Source organism: Lagopus leucura, unplaced genomic scaffold, assembly GCF_019238085.1.
Source record: "Lagopus leucura isolate 7727_CA_CO unplaced genomic scaffold, USGS_WTPT01 Super-Scaffold_100002, whole genome shotgun sequence".
Classification (NCBI taxonomy): Eukaryota; Metazoa; Chordata; class Aves; order Galliformes; family Phasianidae; genus Lagopus; species Lagopus leucura.
In genome coordinates, this window is record NW_024962263.1 from 32,592,001 (window position 1) to 32,619,316 (window position 27,316).

The 27,316-nt window shown below is 35.7% G+C and overlaps 1 protein-coding gene and 1 long non-coding RNA gene across 2 annotated transcripts in view; one reads left to right on the forward strand and one right to left on the reverse strand.

The window, feature by feature from the left end:
* INVS (inversin) overlaps positions 1-27,316 on the reverse strand; it is an 89,786-nt gene that overhangs the window by 40,294 nt on the left and 22,176 nt on the right. The window contains exons 4-6 of the mRNA XM_042869477.1: positions 12,487-12,660; positions 7,994-8,161; positions 2,381-2,561 (exon numbers count right to left, since the gene is read on the reverse strand). Coding sequence (XP_042725411.1) covers positions 2,381-2,561; positions 7,994-8,161; positions 12,487-12,660 — 523 coding nt within the window. The remainder of the gene's footprint in view (positions 1-2,380; positions 2,562-7,993; positions 8,162-12,486; positions 12,661-27,316) is intronic.
* Positions 4,448-19,609, forward strand: LOC122178920. The gene is made up of 5 exons (XR_006178498.1): positions 4,448-4,627; positions 5,216-5,330; positions 14,374-14,514; positions 17,303-17,496; positions 19,341-19,609. It is a non-coding gene; the product is annotated as an uncharacterized LOC122178920 (long non-coding RNA).

The following is a 27,316-nucleotide window of genomic DNA, read 5'->3' on the forward strand; positions in this document are numbered from 1 at the left end:
AAAGGCTGAGAGATCTTTTACACCTGATGACAGTCAAGCAATGGAACAGCTTGTCCAAGGAGACTCTTGCAATCTCTATCATCAAAGGTTTTCAGTACTTGCCCTACGTATATCCTCAGCAATCTGGTCTGACTTCATAGTTGACAGTTCCTACAGCAGATGGTTGGATTTGATGCTCTGAGACCTCTTCCAACTTGATTTTTTCTACGATAACATGAAACACCAATATTTCTCCCTTTACTATGCCTGTTTAAAGACAAGCTATTTAACTTTTTCTCCTGAGGTCTTCATCTGCACTCTTCCAATTTCATAGTATATTGTGTAAAAAAAATTGTCTTTGAACAATTGAATTGTAATGCAAAGAAAGAAAACACAATCTCTAGAATCGAGGAGTTAGTAACGGGAATGAGCATGCAGTCTCAGCAAGAATCAGCAGATCTTGTAATTTTAACCCCAGAATTTTTGCAAAGGCCGATGAGATTATCCACTGATTTATTTATTTATTTATTTTACCACTCAAGATTTTTAATATCTCATTGAAGGAGAAAAGGCTGATATGATAAGTCAGAATTCTAAGTCATTAGGCACAATAAATGGGTTATTCGTATTGGCAAATCATAGTTCAACAAGCCTCTTATGCACTCTGTGAGGAGAAAACCAAAATAACTTCAAGGCCACTTCCCACCTCATCAGAAAGAATTTTAGAGCATTCTTACCATTTGGAGGTCTTGTTTTTATAAAACTAAATGCATGGATGAGTTACTCTGCAGTACTTTGTGCATTTCAGATTTCTAATTCTTTGCCACTACAGCACGTATACAAATGATACAGTGAATGAATTTCATGTGTGATACTAGCTGTGCAACTATACCCTGAAATCAATTTTTATTCCAGTCAAAAAAGCCCCACTATAAGTAATTACAGAGTTCTTCCATAAGCACTGCTTTTATCAAATCATTTACTGTTGAAAATACATCTTTTCCAGTACATCTTCCCTCTAGTGGCTCACAAAAACATTAGCTCTCTGTCAATTTCATTACTGAAACAGAATCTAGCAAATACCATAAGCTGAGACAGAAACATCTGTAATTTCATTCAACTGTACTGCAAGCCTCCCACACTGTGTACCTTACTCTAATATCAGTTTCTTCAAAACTTCAGCAACGTTTTCTACAGCATTTGTTGACAAAGAAATGCACTCCAGTTTGATGCCATACTGTTTTCCAAGCATTATTTCAGCCATTTTTACCATAGGCAGGAAGAATGAGTGCTTCCCTAATTCTTTGCATTTTTCTTGTAAAGTTTAGTGAAATTTTGTAAAACACTATGTATGTGGATTATCATATGACTTGAAACACCGTTGAAAAAACTGTAGAGGTTTATTTTCATGTTCTTGTTACTTAGCTTTTGAATGTCTTGTTAATCACCATAGCTTCCTATGACTATTAGCTAATTTCTTTTTTGCATTCAGGGCAAGATCATTGTTAACAATAATGTCAATCCATACTTCAAATAGTCTTAATTATTATTTCTAAGTTTTGGAGCCAACTTTTAGTCACATATGATTATTTTTGTTTTTCCTCATAACGTGGCTAATAAAGAGTACTAGCAGTAGGAGATGCACAAGCTCTGCCATGTTCTTGTTTTTTGCTTGTATTGACACTATCACCATTATCTTTGATCTGCAGTTACTTTTCAGGAATCTTCTTAAATCGCTTGTCTGATTGTGAGGGGTTATTTGGTAAAAACTAGATAATACAACCTGTAAACCAACTTCACTGTGTACACAGAAACCACAATACATTGCAACGTGCTGAAAGCAAATGAATGAGTAATTGTATGACAATCAGCCTCTCAGCATTGTGGAACAGCAACACTACCCTCAGGGCATCTTTTGAACTGTACATGACTGTCCTGACATGAAGACAGTGTAAAGTCTAATTCCTATCTTTTTTAAGATAAAAAAGAAATGTAAGTTTGGCAGTTTTCTTCATGCATTTCAACACATTGTCTTGGGCACACATTCCTCTTCAGAGACTACTGCTCTAGAGCAGCAGGTTTTTTTCAGTACTATTTTCCAGAGAAATTTCTTTTCTAAACCTATGAACAAACCTACAGGCAAGAACATTTCACATACTCTAGCTTCTCTTATATCATGAGTATACACAGCTTGCTGAAATAATGTATTTTACAGTGCTTTGGAGAATCTAAGGCTGAAATAACGCTCTATACACAAAATTCTAGTACTGGTCTAGCAGAAGCTGAGTATTATTGTTCTGAGAGATTATAATAAAATGCCGGAATTAAATAAAAAACAGATACAGAGATTAAATACTGCAGTCAATGAATTATTAAATGACTTTGGCATTGTCCAGTTTACCAAGTAAGGCAGCCCAGTGAAGAGGAGTTCGAAACAAGTTGTCATATGATGTCACATTGCAGCCTGCGTAGGAGGTCAGGACATCAACAACTGCCACATTCCCATCAGCAACAGCAAAATGAAGTGGAGTTCGCCCTTCATAGTCTTGCCAGTTAAGCAGAGATTCTGTAGGTGCAGCTTCCTTTAAGAAAAAATAAAAATACAAAATTCAAAAAGTACTCGAGGCAAAGAGAAAAACTGTACGCTCTTCACAGATATTTCTGGAGTCTCACAGAAATAAACTGTCCTTGTTCAGTAGAATATAACTTTACAAGCTATGGTTTTGTCAATCTGTAATGCAAGTGACTTTTTACATAGATCCTCAAAAGATTATCTCAGACTCCTGTGAAAATAACTACATCTTCTTAACTTAATTTTCTAAATCGAACACAACATACCTGTCAACATACTCTTCTCCTATGATACTCTCCTTTTAGCACAAATTAGTCTTATAGCTTTCATTATATTACTTTTCCTAGCATTTTAAAACCATGTGACTATCAGAGTATTTCCTCCAGAAATGTGAAGCTGACAGGATAAGAGAGAACTTCAAACAAACATATCTACTTGTAACGAGTTTAATTTCAAACATAAAATCTTTAAAAGTACTATGATTATTTATTGGAGTATGTAACATAGCAATTAATAGATATACTGACAATTTTCATCACATTTTATTAAAAAATATGCTACATTTCTTTCACATAAGCCCCCATGGTATATAGATTTATAGTACGATGATTCCTTTCCATCAGCTTTTTTTCTACACAGATCGCTCTTCATGAATTTCTTTCTCAGACAAAAGAGCAGATTCAAATTATCATTATTTCAGTGCTGCAGAGATCTCCAAATGGTGAAAGAGATCTCCAAATGATAAAGCCCCACAAAAAAATAACTCCAAACTTCATCTTCCAGAAAAGAAAGCAGTAGCTCAAGAGAAAGCAGTAAGCCAATCAGCAGAAATTCAAGATGCAGGGCACCAAACATCTAGAAGAAAGATGTCAAAATAAGAGCTTAAATAAACTACAGGGTCTATATCTGTTGTTCTATTTCCAATGATTCAAAACAATGCACTGAAGTCATGTGCAAATCTTGTGCAAAAAAGAAAGAGAGTCTTGAGATTTTTACACTATAATGACTTCTAACAGTAGAATGGGTTTTGAACCATGACAACCAAGAAAAATGATCATCCTGAAAATAATGTGCCACACTATATTCCACAATATATGGAAAAGGAGGGAGAGATTGTGAACAGCAGCTTGTTAACAAAACAAAGTTCCTGATCCTTTTCTCTTTAAAATAATTGAAATTTTTCCTATAGACTTTATGAGGTACACAGCTACATCGTAAAATTACTTGTATTTGCATTATTTGAAATGCAGTAAGCATTACACAAAACTAACACCAAACACTGAGAACATTAAATCAAGCAGCAGAAAGTCAGGATATGATTTCTACCACAATATTAATCTACAAGGCTGTACATTCTATATTTTCTATTTAATAGATAAAAATAAATTTAATCATATTTCTTAAGTGCCATCTGGCTACATTAATACTGCAGAAGGAATTTCATCTGCAGTGCCCTGGTTCTTTGCATCTTAGTTTTTTGAAAACGTCAATTTAGACTTCTTAATATTTAATTTTTCTGAAGTGAAACATCATATATTTTCTATATTATATTTAACTGATATGTGTGCTCTCCATCTTACACACCTACAATACCGGATGCCATTTTTATATCAGTAGTATTAGCCACGGTTTACTAGACCAAAAAAATTATGCTACTTGAAACATATTGTCATTCATTACTATATCTAGCTGCTAGCACAATAACAGATGATCTAATAAAAACACAGAAGTTGATAAATATGAATCTCTAATTAAAAATAAACTCGAAGTTGTTACATGGAAAAAACACAGTAATCAAAGCATGAATATCACTTATTCTAATAAGCATTCAACTGCATTTTTCTGAGTCATTACAGTGGAATGCTCTTCCCTAGCTTTAGTAGTGCTCAGAAGCAAGCTGTCACTAGGCTTCATTTCTGTCTACTTAAACTGCTCAGCAGAGGGAGTGTAGAACCCACTGCTGGAAAATCAGAAATGATATTTGAGAATCACTTTTAAGAATCACTAAAATCAAATGATATGCCCAAGACCTAACCTGCACCAGAAGAAAATCTGTCTGAACAAAACAGGCAAGAGGTAAGAATTATTCTTCTCTTTACCTGTTATTTATTGACATAAACTAGAAAGCTTAATTTTGAACCTTCCAAAGCAAAAGGCCAAATAAATGAATCCTCTTGGCTGAAAGTGACCGATATTTTACAAACATATCCAATGGTCCATAGCATCACTTTTTCAAATGAAAATAGAATCTCTTAATGATAAAGTCACTGTTTACATTCTAGTTTAGAAGTACTCATGTTTTCAAATTTTTGGCTACTTGGCTAAAACTTTGTAGGGAACCTCTTGCCCACGCTGAAGAGCATAATTTCTTTGTACTGTAAGTGCTTCTGCTGTAGAACCAGCTATAACTGAACTGTCATACATCATTAATATTTTAAACACAGTACACAGAAGAAACAGAAGCTACACATTTTTTTCCCGTAGCAATTAGAACAATGGAATTGCAGGCAACAGTGGAAAGTGTTGTATAAATAAATGTCATGTCTCTTACCATGAAGAATAAATAAAGAGAAGAGATACAAAACAGAGACAGAGAACTAAGCAGTTGCTTCCATCATATTAATGGAACTATATCCTGTTCTTTTCTCCTTAAATCTTCCCAAGGTTTTTCATGTAACCAAGCACTGCTGAATCTGGAAAGGTGGAAAAGGAAGTTGACCATGAAAGGACCTCCAGATGAGAATTTCTCTCTACTTCACACGTTTAATTTCTGTAAAACGTAAGTGGTTCCATTTTCACTGTATTTCATGGATTCTGATACTAGATGCAATCAATTGTGCTTCTTTGCCACCACTGTAAACAAACTTTCTTATTTAGCATTGACTTGAGCTCTTTTCATTATTATTCTTACAATCCCAATGGGTAAGTACTGTGTGAACATGAGGTAGAATGACCATTCTTTTATGGATTTAAAAACAGGAGACAACAAATGGACACATTCAGATGGCAGAGCACAGAAAACCAAGACAGTATTTTTCAGTATCACGCACTGTGGTCTGAATAAAAGCAGCAGCTTAACTTTTGACAAGGTTTTGTGCAGCAGCATAGAACAATTCTAAGTAGGATGATAAAGAAAAATCATTTTTGTGGAATTCTTCCACAGTATTTAAGATAACATGACAGAAACAACAGCAGTGTTATTTTTCATAACTTGTTCAACAGCAACAAGTGCTTCCAATGCACATTAAGTGGTACTACACATCAATATTTGACCGCTATCTGAGCAAGAGCACATAGCTTATAGCACTCTATCAAGAAAGCACAAAGTCTGTGCTGGATATGACCAAAAATAAAAAGGCCAGCGCAACTGAAGGGCAACAGTGACTTCGTCAGACTCACAGATCTTTTGCACTATCGTCACTACAAAACTCTTCTGGTGAATTTAGAAACGCCATTATGTAAGTTCAAACACAAAATAATAAAAACTTTATCTGCATGGATGCATGTGTTAGAAACAACATGCAGAAAGAATTAGAATGTCTACAGAGTTAACCTGGATGTTTGGGATGGGGAAGTAAGAGAAACAAAGGTAATGCTTGGGCAATAGATTTGGAACTGGGTAATAAGATAAAAAGCAACTAAGAAAGGAGGGCAAGATAATCTCTGCTTTAGTTTTGTTGCCTTAACACTGCCAAGCAGGTATCTAAAAAGATAGGTAAGAAAAACAAGTTCTAAGACATGACAAAATTTTACTATTGGGTTAAATTCAGAAGTACACACACACAAAAAGAAAAGGTATTTATACTAAAAAACAAATCTGATCATCAGATTATCCAGTAATAACGTTTCCTTAGCATCAACTTTCACAGCATATTCTGGGAGCTAAACTGCTTTTTCATTTAACTTGTAATATCTTATGCTCACCAATAAGCACACATAGTTATAACAGCGCAATATGAACAATTTGGTTCATACAGAAATGCATAGGAAAAGACTAGAGGGACACAAAAATGCGCCATCTTGGCTGTCAGAGGAGAAAACAAACAAATAAAAAAAAAAAAACAATCATGATACTGTTAGAACACTGGATTACTTAAACAGAGACTTTGAAAGCACCTTTAGGAAATGACATATTTTTGAATTTTCCTAGTACACCTTCCTCCTATTTCCTCCCTGCCATATTGGAGAGAAGCAAGTGAGTGTTTATGTGTGGGCCTGGGTCCTCACAATAACTGGCTGGGGTCAATGTGTTATGTGAATCATAGAATCATTAAGGCTGGAAAAGACCTCAATGATTAACTAGTCCAACTGCCCACCTACCACCAATGTTGTCCACTACGCCATGTTCTTGATCATGTAAAGTTTGAAAGTCTAAATTTTAATCCAGCAATCCATACCAACTTTTCAACAAACTCATTTTCCTAGTGTAGCAGAATAATAAGATGGGATATATAAATTAAAATTGGTTTAATCTTGTTTGTAACAATTTAGAGTGAAATTACAAATATTTTGAATAAACACAAGTAATACAGAAATCACATTAATAAAACACTGGGAATTTTTCAAAAACTATTTTTATTGTAAAGCATATCAGCAAAGATTATCAGTGTGATTTAGGTAAGAATCCGCATGCCAGGGGGAATTTTCACATGCCAGGGGTAACTTCTCAGCTTGCAATGTAATCAAACAGAAGTCATAGTTAGCCTACAACCAATGTGCCTTGTTCTGGAAAACCTCTGAAAGGCAGAGGTGTAGAGAGATTGTTATATTGAGTGAAAATTAAACTGAGACTTCTGCATCTTTTCAGGTTAGTGAAGTTTAGAGATTTACATGGAACAAAAAATCAAGGTTGAAATCAAGCTAAGGGCATGATTTCAATGTACTCATTACAGCTGTCAACTAAGGAAGTGAAATTAGAAAGAAAATATGGTATCAAAGAAGAATTATTAAATATGAACAGAAAAAATATTTGGAAAGTCTCTCAAATGAACTGACCAACAGCTGACTGATCACTGATCAATTATTTCCCAGAATTCTAACTCAAAAGACAAAATTTGGTATTACAGTAGTTAGCAAAAAATAAACTTCCAAATGATGATAAGACACACAACAGAATTCACCATGCAATTGAGATGAGTAATGTGTTATGTTCATTTTAAGTAGGAGAAGTTAAAAACTCTCAAAATGAATAGTTACACATGAAACTGATCAGAAGAATATAGGTAACACACGATTTAGAGCAAAGATATTAATTTATACAACATGGAAGAAACATCCTTCAATGTGGCAAAAATATCTGAGATGGTTTCTTACTAACTTCTAGGTATCAGAAAATTATATAACTTTTCAGTGGACTCATAAGAAACATCTCAAGAAAACAATAAATATTTATATCACAGAAAAGTAATAAATACCAAAAGGGTATACAATAGATTTTCTTACCAGAATACATTTCACTGTGTGAATTGCACTAGGATCCTTATTGTTTGCTGCCCAGTGAAGTGGAATTTTTCCTTCAATATCTGGGATTCCTATATTTGAATCATGTTTTATGAGAAGTTTCACGTGCTCAGGGTTATTGTAGTAGGCACTCCAATGCAATGCAGTTTGCTGGAACACAATAATCACGTTTTACAAACATGGTAAAGAATACATAAAAGATGAAAATCAAAGTCTGTTAGAACTTGAAATATGATTTAGTTATATTTGCACAGAGTTGAAAAATATCTGAGGTTGGAAGGGATCTCTAGAGACAACCTAGCCCAGCTCTCCTGCTCAAAGTAGGGCCAGCTAGAACAGGTTCATCAGAATACAGTCCTGTCAGATTCTGAATGTCTTCACAACCTCTCTGGACAACCTGCTCCACCTTTAACCTCCCTCATGATGGAAAAACAAAACAAAACATGTCTTTTCCCACTTTTAAATATCAACTTTGGTATTTCTTGAATATCAAAATGTGTGCATTGCCTCTTTCAATTTGACAGTTGACACTTAGCATGGTCTCATTCCATTTTCTTTATTTCCTCCCACCAGCTATTTATGTACATCTGTAAGAGCTCTCCTGAACCTTGCATTGTTCAGTCTAAACAGTCCCACCTCATTCAGCCTCTCCTTTCTGTCAGATGCTCTAAACTGTTAGTCACTTCTGCAGCTCTCCACTGGATTTGCGCCAGTAAGCTCGTGGCCTTCTTGTACTCTTGTGCCATATGTGGTATCTCTAGTGCCGAGAAGGGAAGAATCACCTCCTCTACTGAATGCAACCAAGGACGATGCCTGCCCTTCTCTGCTGCAAGGTAGCACTATTGGCTTGTGGTCAACTTGATGTCTAGCAGAACTCCTCAGCCATGCATACCCAACCCACCACCCGCATGTGGCCCAGCCTAACAAGTAATGCGACGCAGGCCCTGTCCCACGCCATCTACCCCCAGCTGAGGTTCTGCCGCACCAAGTAGCCTAGTTGGGTCCCAGGAACACACCCATTGCTCAGCAACAGTCAAATGTCAGCAAGCTATTAACGCTGAGCTGCAACCAGGGCACAGGGAGGGTGCCATACAGTGCCTGCTCAAGTTACAGCAAATAAAAAAGTGTACATTTTGACCCACTGGCTAAACACAGTTCTGTGAACAGCAAAAAATGCACAGTCTTCCTTTCCATTTTGATAAAAGAATTTGAGAACAGGTTTCAGGATTGCTGAAAAAAAATTGTTGGTTTTTTTTTTTTTTTTTTTTTTTTTGTATATTTGCCACTGCATTTTCAGTTGACATAAATATATTACCTGAAAATCACAGAATTGCAGGGGTTGAAAGGGTACTTGAAAGATCATCAAGTCCAACCCCCTGGTAAAAGCAGGTACCCTACAATAGGTTGCAAAGGTAGGCATCCAGACAGGTCTTCTCCATAGGAGATTCCACAACCTCTCTGGCCACCCTGCTTCAGTGCTCTGCCACTCTTACCACAAAGAAGTTCTTCCATGTTTGTACAGAACTTCCTACAATCGAGTTTTAGGCCATTATTCCTTGTCCTTTTGCTACACACCACTGAGAAGAGCCTGGCCTCATCCACTTGCTTCCCATCTCCCTTCAGACATTTGTAAACATTAACCACACCCTCCCTCAGTCTTCTTTTCCCCAGGAAAAGGTTGCAGTTTTTTGTGTTCCTGCGCATGATGTGAATAAACCACAAGCCCATCCCAGTTACCTTGGAATTCTGAGCTGAGCTGAATTCCAAGATGTCTGGAAACTACAGAGGGAAGGTTATTAAATGATTTGCACAAGTATCGCTAAATTGAAGAAATACTTAATGTAGGATAAAGATAAGAGTCCTGTGTTTTTCAAGTATGCAACAGCCTCTCAATATTGGTGTCTGGTAGAGAATATTCTATGCAGATAATAGGCATTAATCCCAGATAAAATCAGCTTGAAACAACAGTAAACAAGCCATCTTTTGTTATACTTCGGTAAAAAGGATTGACAGTAAATGGAACATCAGTACCTAGGGTGAATGACAACTCAAAATCACAGGCTTTTAAAAAGATCGAGTTCTATTTAAGTGAAGAATAGCTAGCTACTCAAAGATCTTTGCTAAAGCTTGACCTGAGTCTAAGCCACACCATCTTACATGATAACCACTTTGAGAAGTTCTTATGCTTGAGATGTAAGTATTTCTGGTAGAAAATTAATTGCTTTGTATGAGGATGCTTTGGCTATGGCAAGAGGATACTATACATGGCACTTAGCCAGCCAATAGGGTAATGTCATCAGGTGCAGCAATTTCTGGCCTAGAGAAAATACTGGACCTTGGTATTAAGCAATCATGTCCAGGTTAGAATAATCTTGAAGCAGGTCTCAATAACAGAGCTGCACTACACAGAACCGCAGTGATTAGTTAGGTTTTCTTCGATTCAGATATTTCTCAGAATGACAGAGATTAATGGAAAAGCATATGAAAAGATTATTTTCTGCTAGAACAAGATGGCGCAGAATACTGACACTAGACACTGATTTGTTTTGAACAGAGGTTTTGACATTGTCCTTTATCACTCAGAATTCCACAGGTTGAGTACAACTGAATCTAATCTATATGGACCATCAGCAGTCCAATAAAACACCAAGTAAATTCATGCTCATATTGCTAATACCTGACACTCAGTGTTTTTCACATGTGCTATCAACATTCATCATTACAAAAGCAAATGTTAGTATATTAATACGTAATCTACTGAGCAGACACAGACCTCCCAACTGCCAAATACATTAGGGTTATAAGAAGCAGAAAGATTTCATTTCCCCCTCTTTTCCTTACCCTCACACGTCAGCAAAATATTACATAGCGCTTTGATTTGAAATTGGAGAGATTAACTGCTGCAAGACATTTGTGTCTAAATTAGCATCCTTGAATAGTAAGATATAATGTGTGAATTTATTACCCTAGCCTTTACACCTCTGTAAAGGAAGAAGGCAAAAGGAGCCTATTCTTTGTGTTTGTTGCTTTAGGCTGTTATTTTCGTACCATGGTAACATAGTATGATATTGAAAATTTTTGTTTACTCAGTTGCTCACTCAAAAAGAGCTCACCCTAAGACATAACTAGAGGGGCTGAAAGAAGTAGTTTGAAAACTTACACCACATACAGTGACATATAGCCTAGCACCATAGCATGTTCAATCCATTGCAGTCTGTCAGATTTTGAAATTAAAAACTTCTAGCAGTAGAAGTTTGAAAGAAGTTAACACACGCTATTTCTTAAGCAAAGCTAAAGCTGACAAATGCACATGGGACTAAAAAGGTTTCACTACTAACAAACCAAAGCAGCTTTCCCTTACTGGCTTCTCTCACAATCTACTTCTCAACCAGTTGCCTACCCAGAAATAAATGTAAAATACAGTTATTCTCTGACATTTTCATGAATTAAATTTGAGAATCTTGATGCATACAGTTGCAGTAAGGGAAACGAATAAGCTACGTGCCAACCAGGGTTGAACCTGTTGGTCTCTGTTCCCAAGAGAGCCTGAATTCCATCCTTGCTACTTTGACTACTCATGACAGGAACTGGAATAAAAGTGCTCTACGTTTTGTGGAAAATCTGGCAATGCTTTAATACTGCTTTGGAAATCTGTAGAACAAAAGGCAAGGTCCCTAAGAGGTTTTGGCTGGTTTCCAGATGCTTTTGTTAATTAATTAACATGGTCAGGAATCAGCATGACCTCTCCAGACTGAATGCTGTAATTACAGCCAGGGTTTCCATGATACATGTTAGAACACCCTGGAAGGCAAACAGCTGATTGCTAGGGCACAGGCTGCTTCAACTCTATTGTCTGGAGAAGACAGGAGATTCATTTGTTGGAAAGGGAGCCTGCAGATGCCTTATTCTGCTTCCCTGATGATAGAATTAGATAAGGATTTCAGAGTTTACATAATGAAACTGCTAGAAAGCCCAGTCTTCTTTTCATACAATAAAAACAAACCACATGAGATACAACTGATGGTATGACGATGCTTTCTAAAGCCAGTCTTGCCAAATTGGTATGTTAATCATGAAGTGATACAAGTACTTGATTGGAGCACTGACATTTGAATCAAATGGTAGATCAGTGCCTGATGGGAACATTTTTTGCATGAGTTCCAAGATCACTTACAAATTGTAGAAAGAAAGCTTTTTTTCTGAATGCTTACAAAGTCTCCATTCCTCTACTAGTCTCAGTACTCTGAACACAAGTGTCAGTGAACTAGCTACAATTACATATTACATTATTATCATTGGGAAAATCTTAATATTGTTAATGGTGATCACTATAATATCCCCGATTGTTGCTAATTCAAAGAATCAGAAAAATTTTCTTAAAGTACTGAAATACTTTTTTCCACACAACTGTTCTTTGCAACTTCAATTTCTAAACCCGCTACAAACACTGTCTTAAAATAAGTAATATTTTTTACCTTGTTTCTGTCCTGGGTATCCACTTCTCCAGGTGCCATGTGCTTTAGCAGCAAAGCTAAACATTTGGGGCTTTTGTGACGTGTAGTTAAATGTAACGGTGTCATACCCTCTAAATCCTTCTGCATCCAGTTCCCCCTACGAGCCAGTAAAACTTTCATGAAGCGATAGTTTCCCTGGGAAAGGAAAATGAGGAGAAATTTCAGTTTATAAAGCAAAATGACAGTACTGTTTTGATATTTTACTCTTGACTCACAACAACAGTACACTTCTATCACAATAAACAACACCTCTAAGATTTTTAGGAAACCAAAACATTTAAGTTCATATTTTCTTGTAGTAGAGTGTAAGACTTGGCTCACCATGTAACAACTGAAATAAAACCATTAGATATGGCTTCAGCAGACAGACAGATATCAGATAAGGAATAAAACTAAATACAAGAAAGACTACAATTTTCAAAATGAGAATAAGAAAAATAACATGACATGATTTAGAAAGAGAAAATGAGCTCATCTGAATGAGTAAAAAAAAAAAAAAAAGACTATTTCTTATAATTTTAAACAGAGATCTGTATGCGAGTTTTGATCTACTGTGTGCATGATGAATGGATGGTACAAGAAGCCTTGTAACATTCGTTTCAAATACTTAACACTCTGGACTTACTATGTTTTCAGAAGAAATAATATAGAAATGCTCCTGCACCTAATAACAGGGTGCATTCCTCCTCCAAAAAAACAATTTGTATCTGTTTCTCAAGTTATCAAGGAAACCTTTCAAAAATTAAAAATATAATCATGCAATCATTAAGAAGTTGTTGCAAACTGAGCCTTGATTTGCTTCTGTCCCTTACTTGAAGATTATCTCCCACAAAGCTGAAATGCTACATAAGATATTTTGATGCTTTCACTTCAGTACCAAGCACATTGGGTTTTTTCTGAAATTACTCTCAGCAGTTAAGTTTCAATGGAGAATCAGCAATAGAGAGCTGGAGTAATAACTCATTAAAGCAAAATATTTGAAGTTAGAAAAACTTGTGTGTTTTAAACATCTCCATTCTTTCCACAGCTTACCTAAAGAGAAAGGAGTGAACTGTTTCTCCGTGTTCCCCAAAACATTAGGCTATGTCAGTTTCATATACAATTAAAATATTAATTAACCAAAAATACAACAAAAAGAGAATGTTCAGGAAGGGAGAGAAATAGTACTAATAGTATTAATAGTACTAATTCCATCCACTCAGGAATAAGCTGCAGTATTTGATCAAGCTTTAATAGACAACGTACACAGGAAAGGTGACATACAGAGCAACAGAAGTCATATCTTTGGATTCTTCTGCTTATGGAACAACCTGCAAATTAACATGTTCCAGTCTGTTATAATACTTTCACAAATCCTGTATGCTAACTTAGTCCCTTTACGTTTCCCTTGGGAAAAAAAAAAAAACAACAATGGAAATAACAACAGAAACAAAATGTAGCCATGTGGACAAGTGGAAGCAATTATAAGGAATGGAAGTACTTCTGTATATTCTAAGACTCAGAATTGTGAATTGATTTGTCACCATAATGGTAGGGTAGAGATGGGCCAAAGAATCCCAGAGATCCCCACGGTATCCAGTGCCAGGGTATACAAATATTTCTGTTTCTTTCTTCAAAATGTGGTACAGCAGCCTTAAAGAGTGGAAGGGCAGATTTCACTCATTACCGTTCTGGTCTTTGTCCAGTAGAGTTGAGCTCTATTTGAGCAGAGTGGATTTGATCAAGTATGCCTAAAACAAGTATATGTGACTATTTTATTCCTGTTATGCTATTTTATTTCAAAATAAAAAACAGGTAAGACATATCATGAATATGCTCAGCCAAAATAACCTTTTTCTGCTTCTACAGTTTGTCGTCATTGACCCCTGCTTTTCAGTGAAAGCCCTAAAAGCCCTACATCTGCCAAGAATTCTACTACAAACCTGTGTGCAAATGCAAACTTCTGTTGCCAGAGACAGTCAACAGCATTCACAGCAAGTTCAGCAAGTAGTGAGTGACTAATTCTCTTTTTCCTGCTCGATATCACAGGAAGCATAACATTAGCATTCTATCATTTTAACACACAGCCATGTGCCAAGGCATGCACTGACATACAACTGCAGAACAGGAAAATGTTTGCACAGCCTACTAATCCATGCAGAACACATACAATATGAATTAGTAATAAATTTGAGGATGAGTTAGGGACAAGAAAACTTTCCATTATTACCATCATATTTTACAGGTAAATATATGAAGAATTTGTAAAACTCATTAAAAAAGAAAAAAAAAAAACTAGCAAAAAAATGCAATGTATCATGCTGTGGTTGGCAATTATACTGTGGAAAGACAACATTAAATAACTTGAGAGAATATTAGACTTGGAAGAAGTATAGCTGCTATTCTCTATCACAGAAGATAATACATTTGTTTTGTTTTCATTATTTCCTAATCAATGTCCATGCACACACGTGAAAGAAAAATAAAACACAATTTTCTTTTGTTGATGGATACTTATTGAAAGATTTACAAATATACTGTGCCTTCAGAATGAATTGAGTGGCTAAGAAGACTGAAAGTTAAAAAGACACATAAAACTAAGGGAACGTATTTTTATTATTAGAGTTATAACTAAGGAAACATGCATTTTCATTACTAGTTTCTCTCCCTGTACTCTATTTTATCTTTGCTGTTACCATTTTTCTACCAGTTACTACTACATTATTCTGTTGCATGCTTAGCCAGCAACAAATACCCCTCCTTAGGAAATGAATCTGCAGTAAATCCCCTCATTCTGAAACACAAAACATTCTGTTTCTTCCAAACAATTTATGATTAAAAACAGAAACAAACAAAACCAAAAGAAAACCACAAAAAACATCACCAGAGATGACAACAATGTAACAACAATACAGTTTTTACAATACTTTTTTAGAATACTCCTCTTCTCTGGAGAAGTACTGGATTGATGGAATACCTGATACACAGCTGAACCCAACATGGGCACACAGGTTTAGGTAAAGAAAAGAATCCCAGTAACATGAAGCCACACTAATATCTGAGGCCCTTCTGGTCCAGGTTTCAGCCCCCAAAACACACAAGCAAACACAGGTTCCTTCTGGCCCTTAGTTCAAAGCAGCTCAGTAGCATGGCAACACTTAGAACAATCATTATTTTGGTATTATTATTGAGAAGATTTAAATAGCATTATCCATCTCTAGTACCTGGCATTCCAATGGCACAATAGGCCAACCAATCTAACATACAGAACACTACCATAAAAATATAGCTGTGAAAATATTTCAATACTCAAAATTAAAAAGAATGTAGCAGATATTTTTGTTTCCTACATTATGATATCAAACAGTAGTGGAAAGATATAGAGTTCTGAATGGATACATTTCAATACAATCCTAGATATTTAATTGGAATTAACATGTTGCTTTATCCACATTTTTCTCAGTCTCATCTTCATTAAGAGTTCTTCTCCCCTTCCGCTTCAATCTTTCTACCTATGAAAGTATAGCATAGGTTTTAAAACCTAAACACAAGCATTAGCCTTTTCATCTCAGTAATAAAGGCTAAGCCCTATGTTTCCCTCAAACCATTGCTAGTTCTCTGCATTCATTCTAGTTTGAACTCTTTTTTTTGAGCACAAGTAAGAAAAGATTACATAGGTCTCACTGCGTAGCCTACTGAATGGCAAAAATACTTCTCTATTGCTAGTGCAAGTATCTTGTTAGACAAACCTAAAAGTACATTCACCTTGCCAATCAATCCATTAGCACACTGACATCCTTTTGCAGTCATTTCAAAATTAAATGTTCCCAACGTACAGAATAAATTGTTCTGTTTCCGTGCACGTGAAACTGCATTATGGACCATCACATCTTCAGCCTATTTTGGTATTCTCCTATTTCTTCTATTTTAGTATTCTCTCCTACTTCTAGTATTCTGAACACGCAAATCCTGTCTTCAACTGATAATAATGCCTTATCTTGTCCTTCAAAAAAGTACTACTTGTAATGCCAAGTTTCTTAATTAAAAATATTGACTAATACTAGATTCAAGCGCATCTGTTGAGGAATTCTAATATATTCCTTCCTATCTCATAGAGCATATTTCAACAGTACTTGCTTTCAGCTTATTATCCAATTATTTACCATACTTTTAGTGTCCTAATTTTCCATTTAACTGCAATTTTCCACCTCACACAACACTTAATGCTTTTCTACAGGCCTAACAAAGGCTATCTGTTGAATTTACCTCTAGAAAATCAGTTAGCAAAATGTCAGGTTAGTCTCGAAGAATGTTCAATAAAGTAGTGTACATCTTACACTGTTTCTATTTACATTTACATATCTATCTGTCTTGCTCCAATTTATAGGAGGGAGATGAAGTTCTTTTAGTATCTGTATACCCGGCGTGAGATTAAGAAACAACGGTTCATATGTTGGTCCAACCAGTTTATTACAAATCCTAATCAGGGAGATGGGGAAGGGAAGGAGGGCGATAGAAAAGATAGGAAAGAAGCAAGAATTGCATAAAGCGGGGATAGTCAGCACCAGGATCCAGCAGCGGTCCTGTTTCACAATGTTTGAAGGTCCGAGGCACAAGCAGCAGGGAGGAAGCAGCAGCATGGCAGCCTTGGGCAGCAAGCAGGTAGCAGGATGCAGTTGCAGAGCCAGTCCGGGAGGCAGCAGCAGTGCTCAGGCAACAGGCCCAGGAGAGTCCGTCAGCATGCAGGAATTCCGTAGTGTGTGGAATCTGATGTCAGACACCTCTTCTTCTACTTCAGCATGCAGGCATCACTTTGTGAGGAATCTGTTGTACGAAATCCTCTGTTCTTCTTCATGAGGAGTCTGTTGCCAGAAAACCCGTTCTCATGGTTTTCGGTTCCTCTTTTATCCTTCTTGTTCTCCTGCCGATGTGACAAGGATGGGTCTTGACCAAGAGTCATTGAGTACCCCCTGAGATGGCCATCATCCTGAGGTAAGCCCCCACAAAAGAACACTTCACAGCAATTTAGCTGCAGCTCATCTCTCTCTCGTCGTCCCTGGCCTTGTCCATCTGTGTCCCCCACACAAAGGATTTCACAACCCTTGCCCAGGACTTGCCTGGACTTGAACAAGTCCATCTGTGTCCCCAGCAAGCTTTGAGACACTGATGTTAACAGAATAATATCGTAGACTATCCCTTAGAAACTTACTTCAAATCCTTGCATGTTACCGAGGTGAAATAAACTACTTTTCTCTGTTACTTTTCTCTCTATATAAGACATTACTTGCCAGTATTCCAAACAAAGGACTCCAAAACCCAAACTTCCATGATTCCTGAAGAATGTTTAGATGATTAACAGTATTTTTCATTTTGTCCCTTGCTGTTTCTGTGCTGTTAAAATGAGACTTACTAACATCAGACATTAACTACTGATAAGAGCTCCTGACACAACAAATGGCCATAACTAAGCCCACACAGTGAGCGCACAGAACATTGCAGACAAGTGGAAAAACAAGTCACCACAAAGCAGGGAAAGCAAAGGTCTGGTTGTTTGAAAGGAGTGCATTCCAAGAGAACAGAGAGGGAATAATGATACAGCAAACTGACCATCTGTGACAGAAGGGATCTAAGATATCTGATAATTATACGTAGTTTAATAATGTGTTAGCTTACTAAATTTGATTTTAGAAATATATTATTAAGTAGCACTTATGAAAAATGTTTTATTACTATTTTCTCTATATTCTTTCATAAAAAGAAAAACTATTTAATAATCAATAACTCCTCTTCTGAGGAATATAATTCACTTATTTTTACTCTTTCTGGAAACAAACAACCACAAAGCTGCTAAGTTATTATTGTTAATTGCAAACTTATAACAAATCTGCTTTTCTAATACTGCACCAGTCACGGCTTGGCTAGTGATTATACTTTTACAGCATATTATTAGCATTTTAATTTTCCTTTTTAAACTAGTACATCATAATTAAGACAATATAACTGTACGTCATAATTAAGACAATATAACTAAGTATAAAACAACAGCCTGAGAGTAGGAAAACAATTGCATCACAGCTTATTGCCTACATGTTCACTTACATACACAATTTGTTTGATTTAGATCCAGCCTGGGACAGAACCATAGTTGGAACCACACATGGAAATTCAGCATGCCTGGCCACTTACCTGCTTTTTCAAAGAAAAGCCTCAAACCCATTATTTCTGCCCCAAATACATTTTTTGATATTTAAAGATGATAAAAAGTCAGATTAGATATTAAGCTTTTTAAGCCCAGGACTCCTTAAAAGTAATCGGGATTTATAATGGAGTTAAGATATAATCTTTGTTATGTCAAACACAAAGCTATAATTTCAGTAGTGACATGCAAGTCTCTAAAATCAGTATATATCTACATGGTGACAAATAGTGAACTGTGTTACGCATTCAGATACTTAATGGGGCAAAACACAAAAACCTTCCAGATTTTAGCTTAAGAATCTAAACAGAATATAGCAGCCAATTTGCACTACTTTTGCATGCTTTGCCAACAGACCAGTACAGATCCTATAGCTGAAGTTGAGAAATGCTCTTCACTATCAGATGCTTTCAAGAAGCAGTGAGTGTCAAAGAACTTGAACTCTAAATTGCTGGCTAAGTCATAAAAGGATGAAGATATACATGAGCTCCTTCTTTTAAAACAAAAACTGCAATTGGAGTTCTTTTACTCATGTTCATAGACAGGGTAGAAACTGCTGTCTTCGACCTACTTGGTCTTACAGAAGATAATCTTACTACGTAAACAAACATGCATACTTAAACTTGCTTTTTCTTCCCAGCAAGTAAGTGCAGAAGAGAGGATGCTTCACTCCACATAACAACTTCATCACAGATTTTCAAAACCCAAGAGTCCTAATGTCTTCGGAAAGAAAAGAGGCTATACAGATTCTAGCTAACACTTTCTTTTGAGATTGTTTCATCTATCAGCATCCTTTTGAGAAGTATGTTCCCAGAATGACTTAGAATGACATAGAGCATATGATGGACTTTTTGTCATCAACACCTGTCAGTTTTAGTATCTTTTCAGGGAACAAACCAAGCACTTAGCTGTGACTATATTTCTAATTATATATACACGTATATATATAAACAGCATATTGTTCCAGAAGAACATGAAATTAAAATATCAAAAGATGTCTTTTGATATGCTTATATTATCAGCTAACTGCCAGAAATCTGACAAGAATTCTTCAGAAAAGTTATTAAAATATAGGCTGGCAAGTAAAAATGTTAATTAAATTTCAAATAATTATTTAGAGTTAAAAATTAAGAAAATGTGTGTTTTGAATTAAAAAATAAAAAATAAAAAAAGTGTATGAAATAGTGAAACTTCTTCATTTCTAGTACTCTGAAGCTGAATTAAGAATGTCTGCTTACAATAACTGTTAGCACTGTATAAATGACTGCACCATTCTGACACTCGAATACTACTGCTCATTTTAATTTTTGAACAGGTCAGGGGGAAGAGTGCAATCAATATAGCTACTTAGAATCTCAATTTCTAGTTAAGTGAGTAAAGTCACCATCGAAGTGGCAGGCTGTCTCTCCAGTGATGACACACTATGCTGCCATGTAAGTTTAACACATATAATATTGTTAATAGAGCAAAAAGCTTATGACACTTTATACATTCTTAGTACGTCAAAATGTGAATACATTTTGGTATAAATTTTAATTGCTATGTATCAAGAACCCACAAAATTAGAATTACAGACAAGCTCCTAATGATTTTTTTTTTCTTCATGTCTTCAACAATAAATATAACTTCAATATATAAGCTATGAATAAGGAAAGAATTGGGAACATAGAATCATAGACTGGTTTGAGTTGGAAGGGACTTTTAAATGACATCTAATTAAAGCCCCTCCCCTACCATAAGCTGGAACACCTCCTTTTAGTCCAGGTTGCCCAAAGCCCCATCCAACCCAGCCGTGAACGTCTTCAAGGATGGAGAATCCACTTCTCTTTCAGTTTAAAACCATTACCCATTGTCCTATCACTACACATGTGATGAAGAGTCTCTCCTCAACTTGTAGGTTCCTTTAGGTACTGGAAGACCACAATGAGGTCTCCAAAGAGCCTTCCCCAGGCTGAGCAAGGCCAGCTCTCTCAGCATTTCTTCACAGAAGTGTTCCAGCTCTGTGCACCATTGTGGCCTTATGCTATTTTATCTATTTTAGCAATAGTTCTTAATATCTGGACTAATCATTCTTCATTAAAACATGGAAGGTACAAAATTATATCCCTATTGAAAATGCACCGAGAGGTTGAATAATTTAAAGGATTTTTTAAATTTAAAGTATGGATATCTGAAAAGGCAAGGATGCTGTGATGTCTTCCGTGCAGCAAACCACCAGCAATGTGGTTGTGAAATAATGTGAAATAATTCTTTCAAGTAAACTACGGCAAAAACACTACCAATTTTGACACTAGGCTTAATCTCACAAAGTATCTTTTAGTAACTTTGTTAGCAACATCCTAGTTTCACAAGTAAAAACATTCCAAATAGCTGAAAACCTTATTTACCACTTTCCAAGTTGATCATGTCCATCCATCTGGCAAAGCATCTCAGGCAACACATCTGCCAACAGCACCAGTAGGACTTGAGACCAGTTGTATCAGATGTTTTGACTGAAAGCAAGGCGGTGTCTGAACTTTGAGTACTTCTTCCTAAAGCCTCTTGCAAGATTGGCTTCAGTATCTTGGTTTCCATAGGAATGGACAGAACTATCAACTGGCATACAGTCAAAGAATACAATAGAGACAAAAACTGAGCAGTGTTGTAAAAACTAAGATAAAACTGTTTCTCAGAATAAGTTAAAAGAAAATAGATGCTTACATCTTATAGTCCTTGAACTCATTTCTCCATGGCCTGTACTTGCTTTATCTGTGTAATGTTTTCAGCTCTTCAGCTCTTGAATTTTATAGTCTGCCTATAGAAATCAGTCATTTTCATTTAAAAAATACGTCAAGTATGAAAATGCAAGAAGCATTCTAATTTCCAGTTGGTCACAGTTCTACTGTTACTGACTTGTTTTCCCACAGCAATCTTTTGAAGACACTCAGCACAAATACCCAAAAGATAGTCTCTGGGGATTCATGAGAAAACCCAACACACATCATCCATATTTACAGCACCACTACCCACTTCTTTGAGAATATTCTACAACCAAGTTTAAAAAAAAAAAAAAAAAAAAGTACAGTGACTGAAAGATTTGTAAGCACTGATCTCCTTCTCCATAAAAGGAGTACTGGAAAATATTTGTTACATTCACTTTCTTCATCTTAATGGCTTTCAGTTAAACTGTATGGAAGTAGGAGTAGTTTTAAAAGGCTAATACATCCCTGCGATAAAGTAGTCTTCCCTTTCAAAACTTCTTTTTCCTACATTCACATTCTCTTCCAATCCCAGTAAAGTTTTGACTGATATCCTTATTTGTAACATTCTTGCCATTTCCAGTAATTACCTGTATATTCTGTATAACTACTGATGTGTTGCAAATGTCTGTTACTGATTATTTAGTTGTATATTACCGAATGTCCCCTAAACTGCCAGCTCTTCTCCTAGAGATACAAGACAAGTTAGGACGGTTCTTTGAAAGCATTTTCGCTAGACAATGGATGCCTATACAAAAAAAACTGTATAAGCACATACTTTAAGAGGACAAAACTCTATCAAATATCTTTAAGTAAGTTCTTTAACAAGCTGTTATGTGAAATAATTAAAAAACTCCATACCAAATTCTCTTTATAAGAAATGGTCTCCATATGCAGTGAAATTTCCAGGATTATTACAGAAGTTGAAGATTCATACAGTAAATAACCTTCAACAGCATAAGCTTATCCCTTATTGAAATAATTATTGAGATTATAAATAAATACATCATGATATTTCACAGCGCCTAGATATACTACAGGGAAGTGTGAGAATTAAAAAAAAGTCCAAATCTCCTCACAGTACTGGGAAATAAACTAAAGCCTTAGTAAGCTATTCAGACCTCATCTTAACGTTCACAAAAGTACTGCATTTATTTCTCTCTGCTCAAAGTGCAGGCAGATAAAACAATAGGTCAAACTTAGTTTTATTTCAAATGTTCTTAAATCTGCACCATGGTTGTGGAACATGAAAAATGCTATGTCCTACGCATATCTAGATCTATATTTAAGTATTTCTATCAGAAGACTATATATACATACTATATATACATATACACATATATACTACGTATTTGTTAATAATAACATAAAACACTGTATATTTCAAATAGCAATAATTCCTCTAATAAAAATGGGTTACGTTCTTCATTAATAAAAATCTAAGTGTTTGAAGTAGATCTACAAAGAAACCAAAAAGACAATTTTAATAGATAAATTGAATTTATATTTTAAGAAATGCTATTGATTTTTGAGAAACTACAGAATTTTCTTATGTGGTTTACACATGCCATTTTGTCCTGAGAGTGATTCATCTAACTCTCTTTCATCAAAAATTTAACCTACTGTTTATAGACAAAAAAAATAAATAAATAAATAAAAAAGAGAAACAAGTGAAAAACAAGTGCTCCTGGAGTTTGTGGCTGGTCATAAGATCTGAATTTATATTTCAAATACCTTCTATTGCAACAGCCTTTCGTTCTGAAGCCAGCCTATCTAGCATACTATTGATTCAATTGACAAGTCCGAGCATCAGATTAAGGATGTGTCAGTCACCTGATAAAAGATTCCTGGAGAATTCAGCAGAAAGGTGTCATGCTTCAAAATGATCTGTTCCTGGTACTGTATATATTGAAGCGTATGTGCAAGTATTTCACGTAAAACAAATACATTTAAATTTAAAATGAAATTAATAATCAGTGGAAACAAATACCTTTACTTTTTACTCAGAAAGCCTGAAAAAAAGTCACCTCATTCAGAAAGAAATCACCAACCAGCTCACAAAACAAAACTAAGCCAAACTGATGAGCTAATATTAGAGATAGTCCAGCTTTGATTTGTCAGTGACAAATCTGGACACAAACAAGTAAGTGGTTTCTCAGTCCTAACAACAATATTTCTTCTTGTAACCATTAAAGATCAGTCGTGAGGTCAGCTGTGGAGGGATAATTAATGCGAGAATGATGTTTTAGAAAGGACACTCAAACAGGGAGATGCCTTTGCCTGTAAATCTATTTTGTAAGATAGAGACTTGGCAGCAGACATCAATGTCCTGGGAGAAGAGCTGGGCAGATCTCTTGTGCACTGAGGGATGCCAATGCTACACTTGCTAAAGGAACAACAGTAAGTGAAACAGAATGAAATCTATTCAGATAAACTCACAATACACCAAGTACAGTGCTATGCTTAGTAAGAAGCACATTTTTAAGATGCAATCATTATTTACAAGTTCAAATGCTAAATAAATTTTCACCTATTATTTGAAGAAAATAAAACGAGAGAGTTATTACTGATAAAAGCATGTAAAACTAATCCAGCACTTGAAAAACAAGATGACTAAGTCAACTTAAAACAGCCAAACAACCAGCAACATGGAACAACATTCTGTCAAAAACAACCTCTGCTCCTGCCTGAACAAAGTACTTGCTTGGATGGGTCCAACTGTCCTAAAACATGCCTATAAGCTGTTCAACGCTACTCTGCCTTCCAAACAAAATCACAAAATTTTTTTTTTCTTTTTTTTCTTTTTTTTTCTTTTTTTTTTTTTCAACAGAATCCCGTTGTTGTCCTATTTATTCACTGCTATTTCAGCCTGAAAAATTATTGCTATGGAAGTGGAGCTAGAAAAGATCAGACAATAACATGGAAGCTGTCAGCACAGATGCACTTCTAAATTTTACTCACAGAAGTACGAAAGTGAATTTAATAAATCAAAATAAAGTAATACTACCAGCTGGCTGTATAGATATTTAAGATATCATTCCATATGCTATACAGAATTAGTTTCTTTTTGCTGGGGCTTTAACACAAGGAGGACTTCTCTGTTTTCCACCATCATGATTCATACTTAATCCATGACTTCAAAATTTAGAAAATCATCCTAGTTGGAAAGTTTTTTCTTTCCTTATTATTTTTTAAATGAAATCTGAAATGCTTGAGATCAAGACTGCTCAACTGAAACACTAGTATGATAATACATGTTTGGGACCTGACAAAAAAACCTCTCAGGCAGACTGGATTGTGAAAGCTTACTTCAAGCACGGGAAAAGATGGTAAAAGTAGATATAAAAGCAAATCAAGACAGATTAGCAGTGCAAGAAACACAGCAGAGATGCAGAGTGGTGAAATTATATTGTGCTAGAAAATGAGGGAGATGAATTTGTACAATGAAAGTAAGTTAATCAGGTTAATGAAAATAGCAGTGACATCACTGAAGGAGAAGAGAAAGAAAGCAACACTGAAGGTGATGCTCTAGTTTGGTAAAGAAGGGGATAAAATGGGGAAGCAGCAAATCATTGTCATGGTAATACACTTGTCCATAAAAAAAATAAATACTCAGAAGGGCAAGGATTTTAGTAACAAATATCGGATAAAGCTCTAAAAAGTAAGATAAGTAAAATACTGAATTACAACACAGTTTTCACATAATGAATAAAACTTCACTATTTTAAGGTCATCAGTAGTTCAAGATGCTAGCTCCTTGAAAGAGATGGCTGCTATATAAAGAGTGGCTTTAGCCAAGTACTGCAGAAAAGCCAGTGAAGAAGTTACACAGAGAAAAAAAGATAGCAATGTTTCCAATTAAAACTTGATTTGAATAGAGCAACACAAGAATATTAGGAAGAAAGCAAGCATTATTTTAGTAATTTCATAAACAAAATCCTCTTCTAAAATCTAGCCCAATTATTTTTTTCTGGTAAAGTAAATACTAGTTCTGTAAACCTTCTGAGACATTAATACAAAAAAATCATGTTTTACTCGCGTAGTCGTACTTTTATTCGATTTATCTTCAGAAGAAGAACACAAAACTTTCTCCAAAAAAGGAAGCAGAGAGCAAGGGATAAAAGCAACAACAGATGAAATTCAATTGACAGCACACATCAGTACTTGATAATAGTCCTAATTCCACATACAGCAGCACTGAAACAACTGATTTTATCTTAAAAAAGAAAAAAAAAAAAAAAAAGAGGCCCTATTGGACTGCCGAATCTTTACAACAAAAAATTAATAGTTTGTTCTTAGCTTCTGTTAAGTGATTTCTCCCATTGGTGGTTATTTTCCTTCTCTATGTCATAATCTTTTGCGTTTCTATTTCCCACCTGAGCTTGCTTTTTTGCAAGATACAAAACCAGCCTGTCTTGGTACTAGGCTGCCAAATCTGTCTCACACGAATTCTACACATCTTCATGAAAAAGAGAAAATGCATATGCTATGCATCCTCATTAACTGGAGAGACATATAATTAAGCATGAGGGGGTTAAAGCGTACATTAGCCTATTCTACTTTTCTATCTATTACTTTTTAAAAAGCTTTCATATGTCTTCTTCCTTGTTTCTGAAAGCTAACCATCCCTTCTTCCTTTCAGCGAGGCTGACATTTGACAGCTTAACATAGCTGACAGGGTTACCCAACAGCCCACCCTCCCTATTCTCAATCCAATTAGACCTCTAATCCTCCAGATGAAAGGCCCAGCTACTCACGTTCCTCATGACAACGACAGCTATTGATTATTTGTCACTACAGCTAACACCTTCTCTGTCGAGGCCACTCTGACAGAAGCAAACCTACCAAATTAGACAGCACTTTATCTGCCCTGGAGGCCAAATGGCACAACAAGTAAAGGCTAATAAATGGTATAAAAATGAACAAATCATAACATTATGACAGGTTGATCGTTGCCAGCAGCTTCACAGCTCAAGCTTGATGCTCTGTTAGACCTGTTCCTTCCCTTTTCTCTTCCACTGATGCTCCAACTTTGACTGAATTAAAGGCCAGAACAATTAAGGCATTTGACCAGCAAAGATAAGCTAGGATAGAAGTATCATCAAGGGACACAAATGTCAATAGCAGACTACCGTTTGTCAATAAAAACATTCCAGAGATGCAAATGCTCATGACTCTGCTCTCCACTAGGTTGTACTGATTCCCTTTGTATAGAACTCTTCACAAACTCACAGAGAAACTCTGCAAAAATTAACCCTGGAAACTCCAACTTGAGGTAGGAAACATACTTAGCAGACAGGGACTCACATCATTAAAAAAGGAATCCCAAACTACAGGACAGAGATGTTACAGTTACCATTTCAACTGATATGTACACAATTTTCCTTTACTTTTTCTTTTCCTCTCCAGCAGGGTGATACAAGCCAGAAATACATGTTTTAATTCATCATTACAAATCTTCTTGAATTGATTCTTAAGAAAAATCATTTATATTTCTAGGACAACACACACCTGCTTTCACAAACCACATTGCTCCGTGGCAAACTCCATAAGCAGTAACAGTGATCAGAGGCACAGTCCCTGAACTGACGCTGTTTAACGCAACAAATGACAGAAAAAGAACATGAAAAAAATATATATGGAAAATTCCAAGCCCCCATAACCCTGGGAATGTTGTTAAGATCATGCAAATACAGGATTAATGTGAGTAAAAATGCACAAGTTCTTGAAACTGTTAAAAACTAATTAGCACTGTCCCCCTATAATTAATCAGATTATTTATCAACTCTGGCAAAAAGAATGTGTTTTCCAGTAATGTACTTTTACACTTCTGAAGTTACTTACTAACATAAAATAACATTCAATAAAATGACATTAA